We start from the raw sequence: 11,210 nt of genomic DNA, 5'->3' as shown, positions 1-11,210 counted from the left end.
GGGGTAGTGGATCAGTAGAAACCCTTTGAAGTTATCCTTCCAAATTTGTTACGTCAAACTGAGCTTAGGATATGAATATTATTGGATGGCTATCTCCTGGTCAATCAGAAACTCAAAAATCCATGTATTTCTGGTCAGTAAAGCCACTGTACTTACCAGGGTATTCTGACAAAAGCTTTCTTCAGGGTAGATGGTGCTGCTGAGTGAAAGGCTCAACAAAAACCTATGTGGGTTTGGGAAAGGGGTTTTCCTCCGTTTTGGAAAGGTTGTGCTTTAATTTGCAGATGGCTCTACTAAGTTTCTACGCTGTTCGTATTGATCTGCAATATCAGTAGGATCTGTAAATTAAGCCCTGAATGTTTGCTCTTTTTGGGATAAGATTTATTTCTCAGTCAGCTCAACAGTAAACATTGCAGTGTTGTGGCTGAGCTTCATCCCTCTGATACCCTGCACTGATTGGCTTTGGCTGAGATCTGACTTGTCCACCTCACTCTGCCAAGGTCGCTAATCTGCAAACATCGTCCTCTTGTGCCCTGACTGCGTGTTTGCGGTAATGGAAAGGATTGTAGGAGACTGATACTCTTTTGTTAGTTCATGTGCCAAAGTTAGTGTTTGTGTTCAATACATTTTAATTTTCCGTTCTGTCAGCAAATGGTGGACAATTCCATTAGAGGTTAATAGAGGCGCTCATTGGATAAGACATAACAGCAACAGCTAAGCTTCCTAGCAAACGGTTAGGAGATTTTAAAGAGACAATTCCCTTTTGCCCAGAAAACGTTTAAGTTGTTAATGAGATTGTTGTCACTCTGGAGATTGTTTGGTTAACAGTGATTTAGAGATGTTGGCCGAGACCAGCTCACGCAGATGGAGCTGTGTTGCATTTGGAGCCTTGCTCCTTGCCCTTTAAATGCTAAGAAGATATTGGATTATAAACTCACCTGGACAAATCTTTGTGTGGTGTAGGTCCTCTTTTCATTGTGCTCGAACAAATTGTAAACAAATATCTATTTCATAAGTTTTTATCCTTTATGAAGTTAAATATTGTCATTTAGCATAGTTGAAGTGTTTCTTAAAGAGGTTAGTCAAAAAAAAATTAAATGGTAATCAAACAGCGATATATTTCTGAATTATTAATCATTTTTTAAATATGAAAGTTGAGATATTTTAACAGCGGTATAACATGTTGCAATTCAGAATGCCAAGTTAGATTGAAGAAGAGGTGTTTGTGAAAACATCTGGGTGAAGCACATCATTGTTCTGGTGTGGATGATATTCACACAGAACTTTAAATAGTCATCTGGCAAGTAGAGTGAATCCAGTCTGTTCTCTCAAGTCGTCCCCACAGAGCTTCTTCCTGCTGTGGTCACCAACCCGACGGTTCTTTTGACCACAGGTTACCATGAAACAACAATTTTATAGCAGTGCTTTGCTTTGTCAAGAGAAAGTCTTGCAGTGATGTTGTTTACATCCCAAACAAAAGCAAATGCATTTAGAAAGAATGAAATTATGTTCACTGATCAATTTTAAACCTTTTTGTGGACATTTTCTTGGTTTGAGCCTCGTTTAGCTACACATTCACTGAACTCGAGTCAGCGATAGTGGAAACACTCTTGATAGCAAAATTTGTAATTCAGGGACTGGACTTTGAATTTCTCACCTGGATAACATGAAATTAAAAAATAAATAAAATGGACTATGGTCTTATTTTGATTTATTAACATCTAACATTGTTTAACATTTTTTAATTCATTTAGGTAGTTGCCAGGAAGTACAGTTTTGCTCAGTTTCCAGAAAATGTATATGTTCAAAATATTTTCTCTGGTTGGGTAAAACCCTTTATAATCTTTAAATCATAATGACAGCAGAACGTGCCCAAATGACCCTCATCAAAGATATAACTAATTTCTTAATGCCAGGTATTACCCGTTTCAACTTAAGGAAACACCAAGTTTTTAAGGTAGTTGGTGGAACAGATTATCTTCGTGCCAAAAAAGCCTCCAGTTCTTGTATATTCTTGGGTTTGCTGCATGTTCTCTGAATAATGGCCAAAATCTCAAATTCAGCCAAGGTATTTTAACTTATGAGCACAAATGGTTCCTCTCAGCTTGTTTCATTTGTAGCCGGTAGCCTGTTCACTCTTATTTGTGCTTTGCTAAAGTGGCTGATTTGACTGTTTTGACCTTTACCACAACATAAGGAAATCCTTGCAGAGTGATTTATGACTCTGTCAGTATTTTAAAATAGACTATTCACAAGGCCAACCAAAACGGTAAAGGAGACAGTGTGTAGGTAAATCTCTATACACTGAAAATATCATTTGGGCTTTTAGCTGTAACTCACTCCAAACTTTATGAATTATAGCATTCAGGAGAAACATTGCAGGAACGATAAACCTCGGTAAGACGAACATCTGAGAGGAAGTTTGTAACTGATATATCTTATCATTATCAGTACACCTATTTGTCTGCTATTCGACTGATTTATTGAGCTAGTGTGGCTTAAGCACACTATTTCACTCACATTTCAGGCGTCGCTTGCTTGCTGCGGTAGCTCTGGGTCCTCGCACTAGTGTCTTACTGTTCACTCTCTCTATCTTAGTGAGTGCCTCTAGTTGACCTTCCTCTCAGTGTGTACAGGCCAAAGCCTGAATAATATATGAGTAGCCTGGAAAGAGCCAAGCGTGAGTCGTGTATCTCTGCTGGAAGTTAACGAAAGGCAACGGGAGAGATATTAACGTCCGCCGTTGCTACAGTTTGAACTTGCACTGAAGCGGAGTGTCGCTATGCAGATTTTAACCACTTCTTGTGTCTTGATCTCGTCCCTGTATGGGACAGCCATCACAAGCAAGCTTCAGCTGGCGTCAATCATTAATGAAAAGCATCCCACCTTCTCAAGTTTCTTTAGGAGAGACGAGGGAGAGGAGGGAACTCAGGGGTTAAAGATAATGTTAGAAGTGGAGAACTCATGCATTCTGCTGTAACGTAGCACTCACATTTTTTTCTCCCTGCCCACAGACTGGATCACAGAGGAGCAGCTAATTACAGCCTCTGTACTGTCAACACTTCACCTGAAGAATGTTCATCAACAAGAAAAAGCCATGTAGCATTTACCAAGCACCTCAATTGGATTCATGAAATAATCTGGTACTGGAGAGGACATGGTCTGAATTCTGCATCTGTTATCATTGAGCATCCCAGTTCTGTCTGCATAATGCACATGTTTGTTCATCGCCAGTGGATTCTAAAATCACCGCCCCCTGTTGAATCCAGTTTTTGGACTTTATCAGCCCCAAATTAAACACTTTGGGGAAGGGAGCGAGTCCACAAAGCTGAGAGTGTGTGTTCCATCTTCCTCCTCTTTTCCTCTCCTTGAATGTATTATTGCAAGATCATCTACAGCTGAAATGGAAAGGACTGAAAGTTTGCAGAAGCTAGCACTTTTTCCTTTCGGTAATAAGTCAACAGCATTTCATTTTGGTCCAATAAAAGTTTTTATATAAAACGTTGATAGAACCCCAATTGTAATCATGGAGATATTTAGAGAAAAAGCAACTTGACTTAATTTATTTTTCATCAGTTTCCTTTTTTTATAATTTATTTATTTATGTGCTAAAAATCTAACCCCTATTTTATGTTCTGCTAAACACTGTGATGTAGTTCTTTGACCCTAGAGAAGACTAATATAATATTTTGAAAGCCAAACCACTAAAAGAATCTAATCTCGGAGAACGAGCTGAACACAGGCACGAGAAAGTCGGAACCCTGGTCACCATGGCAGCAGATCACGGCGAACTGCTGGCCGAGATGGCCACGGTCGGGCGTCTGAGTGCCACGGAGCGCCTGAAGCACGCCCAGAAACGCCGCGCCCAGCAGCTGAAGGCGTGGGCGCAGATGGAAAAGGACGCGTCCCGAGGATCCAGGGCCAAAGCGGACAAGAAGAAGAAGCGCACCACAAAAGTGAAGTTCCCCAACTCTGTCACGCTGCTGGAAGCAGCGGCCCGCAATGACGTGGAGGAGGGTGAGAAGTAAACACACACACACACACTGCCTTTTGAAACTCTGCATGTCCTTCAAAGGCTTTCACATTTTCTGACATTACAATAACACACTTCAATGTATTTAACAAGGATTTTATGTAATGCCATAGCTTAAAAGTAATTCTTGGAAAACATGCAAATAAGCATCTTGGGTGGAATACTAAACCTTTACATCAAAGTATCTCCAAGTGTCTCCTAATCATAGTCCAGACCTAAATTGATTGAAAAAAAATCCTTTTGGGACTTGAAAATTGATGTTTTCAAATGCTCGCAAATCAATTTTGGCTGCACTTCAGCTATTCTGCAAAGAAGAATGTTTAAACATTTCAGTCTCTGAAAGTACAAAGTAGATAGAAATGCTAAGGATGGTTCTCTATGGTATTTAGTCAGGGGAACCAAAATAACATATGCACTCCACTCTTACCAGTTTTGTATTTGTGTAAAAGATTGAAAACTGTGTGTGCTTTTTGTTCCTTTTTCCCAGTTATGCTATAGTTTGTTTTGGTCTGTCACATACAATCCCTTTTGGTTATTGTGAGGGATTCTACCTCACGACAAATCAGGATCATTTCCCCGAGAAATTATAGATTCTTTTGCAATAAGCTCCAAATTTTGTTTTCAAGAGGTTTACTGTTGGCTGCTTAGAATAAGGCATTGAACTCTATCCAGAAACAAATTTGTTTCTGTTTAGGACCCACAGACATACCTTAAATAAATCCACCCTGATTAAATACAGGCTTTCTTCCAGTGGGATCTTGCGTGTGTGTGCGTACGTTTGTTTTTATGTGTGCTTTTGCTTTTTCTAGTGAGAGAGCTGCTCAACAGCGGTGTCAGCCCAGATCTGGTCAATGAGGACGGACTGACAGCCCTGCATCAGGTACAGAGGCAGCAGGTTCAGGAGTTTGCTGATTGTAGTATTTGGAATTGTCAAAACTTAAACACTTTAAAATCATGCTTAAGTTCAGTTCATTATTTTTCCCTCAAACTACTAAATATGCACACAGACCTACTTTGCTTTAGGGTAACAATAAAGGTTCTGTCACAAACAGAAATTGCATGTTTTCAAAATGTTTGTGACTTTCCAGTGTTGTCTGTCTGTGATGTTTGCACCCATCACGTCTTTTTTTAAGACTTTATTATGTCTGAATCTTCTAGATAACTTAGTTTATATAATGACAGATAATTCAACTCCACTTTTGTTCAAAGTTAAGGGATTTCTGTGATTTTAACTCAAATGGTTTAACAATTTGAACCATTTGTAATTTATTCTCCCTATAACTTCATGTAAATTTCTGCCTCTTCTTACTCATGAAAGGAGTGTTTGTCAGTACAGAGAACTCTTTATAAAATCAGTCACAGCTGAGTTTTTAGGAAAAACTTAGTATTTGCACAGCAGAAGACTGAGCCATTCATGTAAATCTTTCCTCTGAAGTAAGCTTAGTCTTCATTCAAAATCTAGCAATGATTTATCCATGTATGCATTTCCTTGTTTGCTTTTTATCCCAGTGTTTTTCTTCTTCTTCTCAGTGCTGCATCGACAACTTTGTGGAGATAGTTCAGTGCCTTCTAGATGCTGGTGCCTCTGTGAACGCCTGCGACAGTGAGCTGTGGACGCCGCTGCACGCTGCTGCCACCTGTGGACACACTGGACTAGTGCAGCTCCTCATTCAGGCGTGCGTCACTTTTCCCTTCCATTCTGAAAAATATCCTCAAGTTTGTTTGTTTTTCTAATTTCTTTTAGCCTTTTACTCCTCTCTCTTTCTCTTATGTATTTATTTATTTTTCATTTTCAGAGGATAAACCGATTGAGAGACCTAAGATATGCAGTATGCAAAACCAGTGCAAATATGGCTGCAGTTTGACTTTGAAAACACGAGGGTGTGCCACTCTTACCCTGAAAAATTTGCATGTCTATTTCCTTGTAGTGGAGCCAACCTCCTGGCCGTCAATGCAGATGGCAACATGGCTTATGACCTCTGTGAGGATGAGGCCACACTGGAGCTGCTAGAGATGGTTATGGCTGAGCAGGGTCAGTAATTGTCAAATCTTTTGCAATGCAGGGGGGGAGAGAAAACGTTAACTGTTAAGCATAACATTTTGGGGGAATTTTTCAGGGATAACTCAGAAGCGGATAGATGAATGCAGAGGAGCGAAAGAGCTGACCATGCTTGCTGACGTCGAGGCTTTGATTAACACCGGAGCAGATTTAAATGCACAAGACAACAATGGAGCGACCCTGGTGAGAGGCAGATGAAAATAATTGTAACACATGGTACACAAGTGATAGTCCACCAGGGTGTAGTCTAGGAAAGCGCTCACTACACATGCACCCTGAACCTGAATCAGTAGGATTAGACAACATAAGGCAAAACAAAGGGATGTGAAAAGCATCAGTCATACAGAATGCATAACTCAGTCATTTACAGGAAACCATTAAATTAATGATTAGGTTAATCACATAAAGTGCTATTCTGAAAAGGAAAAATTATATTCGATGTTTGAACCTTTTTGTAAAGTAAATTAGTCAGAAGCCGTGTAACAAGAGTAAAAAAGGGTTTAGACGAACTGCACTGTTTCAGTGCAATAAGAAGCATCCAGCACTACAGTAGCTTTTTTTTTTTTCCCCAATTCAGCTCCACATAGCGTCTGCCAATGGCTACATGTCTGTAGCAGAGCTGCTAGTCGACCAAAGGGCTCAGCTGGAACTGAAAGACTCTGACGGATGGACTCCGCTTCATGCCGCCGCCTGCTGGGGACAGGTTCGCTCTGCCGTCGACCTTGAGTATCTTTGTTTTGACCTGTCTTACCGGGTGTCATTTGTTTTCACTCGTTTCCAGATCCAAGTGGTGGAGCTGCTGGTGGCTCACGGAGCCAATCTGAACTCCAAGTCAGTTTTGGATGAGACGCCACTCGGTGAGATCGGAGGCTTTGTGTGGGCATTTTGTTATGTTTCTCTGAAATAACTCGATGCCAGATGTGACGCGTTGCTCCGTCTGCAGATGTGTGTATTGATGAGGAGGTCAGAGCCAAACTGATGGACTTGAAGAACAAACACGACGCCATCATGAAAAGTCAGGACAAGCAGAAGGGCACGCTGCAAAGACGAGTGTCCAGCACCGGGAGCAGAGGGTAAACAAGGGAATTCAGGGACACTAGAGCAGGGATTTATTATTATCAGGTGTTTTATCTAATTCCCGTAACATTTGCCCACACAGGAAGGTTGTGCGTCGGGTCAGCGTGAATGAACGCTCCAGTCTGTACCGCCGGGAGCACCACAGGGAGGCCATCGTGTGGCAGGAGCCGGCGACCACGCCTGAACCGCAGGACGACGACGAGGACAGACAGACCGACATCGAGCTGCTTCAGCATGCTCACATGGTGACTGAAAACGGCTCCTGTATCTCATCCAGAGTTTGACTTTAGGGCGGCAGCTAACGGTTACTTTAGTAATCGATTGATCCGTCGATTATTCTGACGATTAATCAAATTTAAGAATTGGTGCATTCTGCAGATTTTTCATTTAACTACTCCATCTCATTTATGCATTAGAAACCCATCTAAAAGTAAACATGAATAACTTTTGTTAAATAAGAAAATAAATATTCTGCTCCCTGAAGTACAATAACTACAGCATTCCTTTAGTGAACGCTTTATAATCTGGAGGAAAATGTGCATCTGCAGCTAAGAAATACTCCCAACAATGTGAAAAACTCGGCCCTTTCTGCTCGACTTAGCATCAACACGTTGCAGAGGTGATCCAGTGATTATTATTTGGATTAATTAGTTAATAATTGGGTAGCAAACGGTGCTTGATAAGAGATTTCTTATCTCTTACAGAGTGAAGATAAAGCTATTTCATTTCAGGAGCTCTGCGTAGAGCTTATTTATAAAGGTTTTGTTTTCTATCTTAATTGCAAAATTTATATACATTTCATACATCTAAGAAGTTCTTTGAACAAGCTGCAAAGACGAGTATCGAGCACTGGAATACTCTGATTCTGTAAACTCCAGATAACTATTGATTGATTACTAAATTAGTCGATGATTGTTCCAATAATAGATCCATCACAATGATTCTGATTAAGCCCTGTTTGACTTGATGAACTAGTTGTTTTTTTATTTTATTTTTAAGTTTACTAAAAGTTTCCCTTGTTTTCTCAGGTTGCTACCGGAGCAGCAACGACACGCGTGGAGGAACTGGAGGTTGCCGACAGAAAGATCGCGTCATCCAGCGTGGGGAACGGGGAGACGTCCGTGTCTCTGGCTTCCTCCGTGCCTGGCGAGCTGTGGAGCGGCGGGGGCCGCATGGATCGCAGCGGCACCTACGAGCTCAGTCCGGCGTCCGGGCAAGCGGAGGGCGAGGGCGCCGACAGCATGACTCGGGAGAAATCGCACCACACCCTGGCCGACCTGAAGCGCCAGCGCGCCGCTGCCAAGCTCAATAAGTATCCTGCGCCTCCTCCCCCGCTGCCCTCCACCGCCGAGGTGGAGGAGCCTCCTGTCGCCGCGACGACCCCTCAGGTTCAGCCAGAAATCCAAACGATCCCGACTCCAGAGCAGCCGTTGTCGTCTCCCAGTCAGGTGTTCTTCACCCCGGCCAGCGGAGATCCTCCCTTGCTGAAACTGCGGGCCCCTGAGGAGGAGCAGACCAACAAGGAGCCATGCTGTGGCCTCATGTAGACGCTCTCTGCTGCCTGCAGGGGGCAGAAGCACTCCAAAGTGACAAACACCTTTAAAAACAGACTTTTGATTGCAATGCATCACTGATGACTGTCAGTTTAGGCCTCATACAATCTGATCTCACAACAGAACGTATAATGACAACGTTGGTTTAGAAATTCAATACGTAGATTCTCTAAAAAAATAATAAACCGCAGAGATAAAGCTTCTGACTCACTAAGGATTTAAAGTGCCTTGCAAAATCAGTTACTACATTTTTTTCACCTTTTATCAAACCACAAACTTTACTGTATTTTGTGGGGATTTCATCTGATGTGCACTACCTTGTGTTGGCCTAACTACATAGTGGATAGAAAAGCATAAATGGTTGCCAATGTTTCTTTTTTTTTTCTTTATTATATACAAATGCAGATCTGACCTTTGGCTCGTATTTGTACACTTTGTAGGACCAGATTTTGCTGTTGTTGCAGCTTTTTATCTCTACCAGATTTGCACATCTAGAGATTTGTCTTTTTCACATTTTTCACTACAAATTAGCTCGAGTTCAGTTATTCTGACGCATGAAGATGCTTTTTCGGAGTCACTGCTTTGTTGCTTTGGCTGCGTCTTCAGAAGTTGAATTTTGACCCCAGATTCTGGTTTCATGGCATTGATGGTTGTTTTTTTTCTACATTTTTCTGTGTTTAGGTTCATTCATCTCCCCATCAATCTGACCAGCTTTTCTATCCCTGCTGACAAAAACTATTCCCAAAGCATCATGCTGCCACCACTATGTGTCATGTTAGTTTTTCTAAATGCATAGAACAAAGGGTTGCATTTTGGTCCTCCTTCCAATAACAGTTTCTTCTTACCAGTCTTTCATAAAAGGAAAGATTAGTTGAGAGCTGCCTTGTCAACAGATTCTCCCAACTTCATGTTCATGATGCTGTTTCTTATCTAATATAATCTTAAGTCTCATTACTCAACAAGCGACTGAAAGCACTTGACTGCACTGAATTTTGTGTAAGGATATTAGATTAAAAAGAGCTGAGCACAAAATCAAACCACACTTCTTATTTTATTTGTACACACATTAAAGACATTCATTGTTTTCATTCCGTTTCTGTTGTAAATCACATAAAATCCTATCAAAATGCATTTGTTTGTGGTTTTAATGTGACAAAATGTGAACGGGTTGCAGGGTGCAGGACATGACTTAATGGTGACAGTATCAACTTTGTAGGGAGTTGATATTCTTGAGTTGGCCAAAACTACAGTAATATGTGATGCACAAACTCACTGGTGGGCGCTTTCCCCATATTTTTCTTTTTTCCCCATTTTTTTTTTTTTTTACGCTTTCTTAAATACTTTACCCTCATTCACAAATATTTGGGAAAGGAGAATTAAAGTACATCTTTAAAATCATGATTTGGTTTACATTTTAATTTTAGATACTCGCATATGTTCTACTTCTAGGCATGTTTGCAATGTTAAGCATTAAACTGTCTTTAATGCCTAACATGCCTAATGGCCAAATGTCTCACTAGGCTACAGCATGGCCTAGTGACACATTTCCCTCTCAGATTTTTATTCTAAAACATTCGAAATGCGGAGGAACGTTCCCATTGCACGTTTTCAGGTGAGACTGGGCTGCCCCGTGCCAATAATGGTTTGATGTCCAGTTTGTCTATTTCACCCATTTTCTTCTTCTTTGTTCAGCCTACACGCTCCAGCTTTGCACCCCCCCCCCCTGCTCGGAGGCATTTGTTTCTGTTGAATGTAAAGTTTTGAACTCAGGAGATCTCCAGTATCCAGTTTGCCTAGAAATGTGAGTTGGCATAAACATGAAGTTGTCTACTACTACATCAACTAATTTCTCTTGATACGGAAAGAGGTCTTTTTTAATGACTGGTACAAAGTATGTGGATACATTAAAGATTTTATTTTATTTTTTTTTTATGTTTGGATTTCTGAATGATTTACAGCTTTGTATTTTGAATTTAGAAAGATGTTTGTTCTTTAGCATTCAAAAAAATTTACATTTCAATATTGTAATGATGCAATTTGTACATTTATTTTCCTTTGATATGAAATTATTTCTCTAAGTCGATGTACAATTTACATTTGTCAAAACCTATTCTCTGTTCTTCTATCAGTATTTGTTTTTCTACTCTCAGAATTTAATCACATTATTTATTTGTCTTACTTTGGAGGGGATTGGGGGGAAAACATCTTTTAAAGATGACGAAGGAAAAACTGAAAGAAAAATATTTTTGCATTCACACAATGATCAAAGAGTTACTTAATTGTCACATTGATGATCAGAGTTTTGTGCCTTCATTCGGTGGCTGGTTTGCAATTGGTGCACAATGACCCACAAATGACGTCGGTGAGCTTTGAGATTAAATATGATGGACTTGATGTGCATTTTAATGTACTGTTTACTGTAAAACATCGCTGTTTTATTTTTATTGATTGAAAAAAAAGACTTAAATACATTGTTTTCACAAATTAA

The 11,210-nt window shown here is 40.4% G+C and overlaps 1 protein-coding gene across 1 annotated transcript; it reads left to right on the top strand.

The window, feature by feature from the left end:
• The first annotated feature begins 2,991 nt into the window (after nt 1–2,991).
• Nucleotides 2,992–11,210, top strand: ppp1r16a (protein phosphatase 1, regulatory subunit 16A). Its single transcript, XM_088001602.1, has 10 exons — nt 2,992–4,017; nt 4,843–4,913; nt 5,564–5,709; nt 5,962–6,065; nt 6,151–6,275; nt 6,670–6,795; nt 6,874–6,949; nt 7,036–7,165; nt 7,252–7,414; nt 8,198–11,210. Exons 1-10 carry the CDS (start codon nt 3,771–3,773, stop codon nt 8,714–8,716), a joined length of 1,707 nt encoding a protein of 568 aa, XP_087857728.1. The 5' UTR covers nt 2,992–3,770; the 3' UTR covers nt 8,717–11,210.

The sequence above is a fragment of the Poecilia mexicana genome, unplaced genomic scaffold, assembly GCF_051168715.1.
Source record: "Poecilia mexicana isolate PSO_F unplaced genomic scaffold, ASM5116871v1 scaffold_20, whole genome shotgun sequence".
Classification (NCBI taxonomy): domain Eukaryota; kingdom Metazoa; phylum Chordata; class Actinopteri; order Cyprinodontiformes; family Poeciliidae; genus Poecilia; species Poecilia mexicana.
Note: the sequence above shows the minus strand (reverse complement) of the source record. Positions and strands in the feature narration are given on the sequence as shown.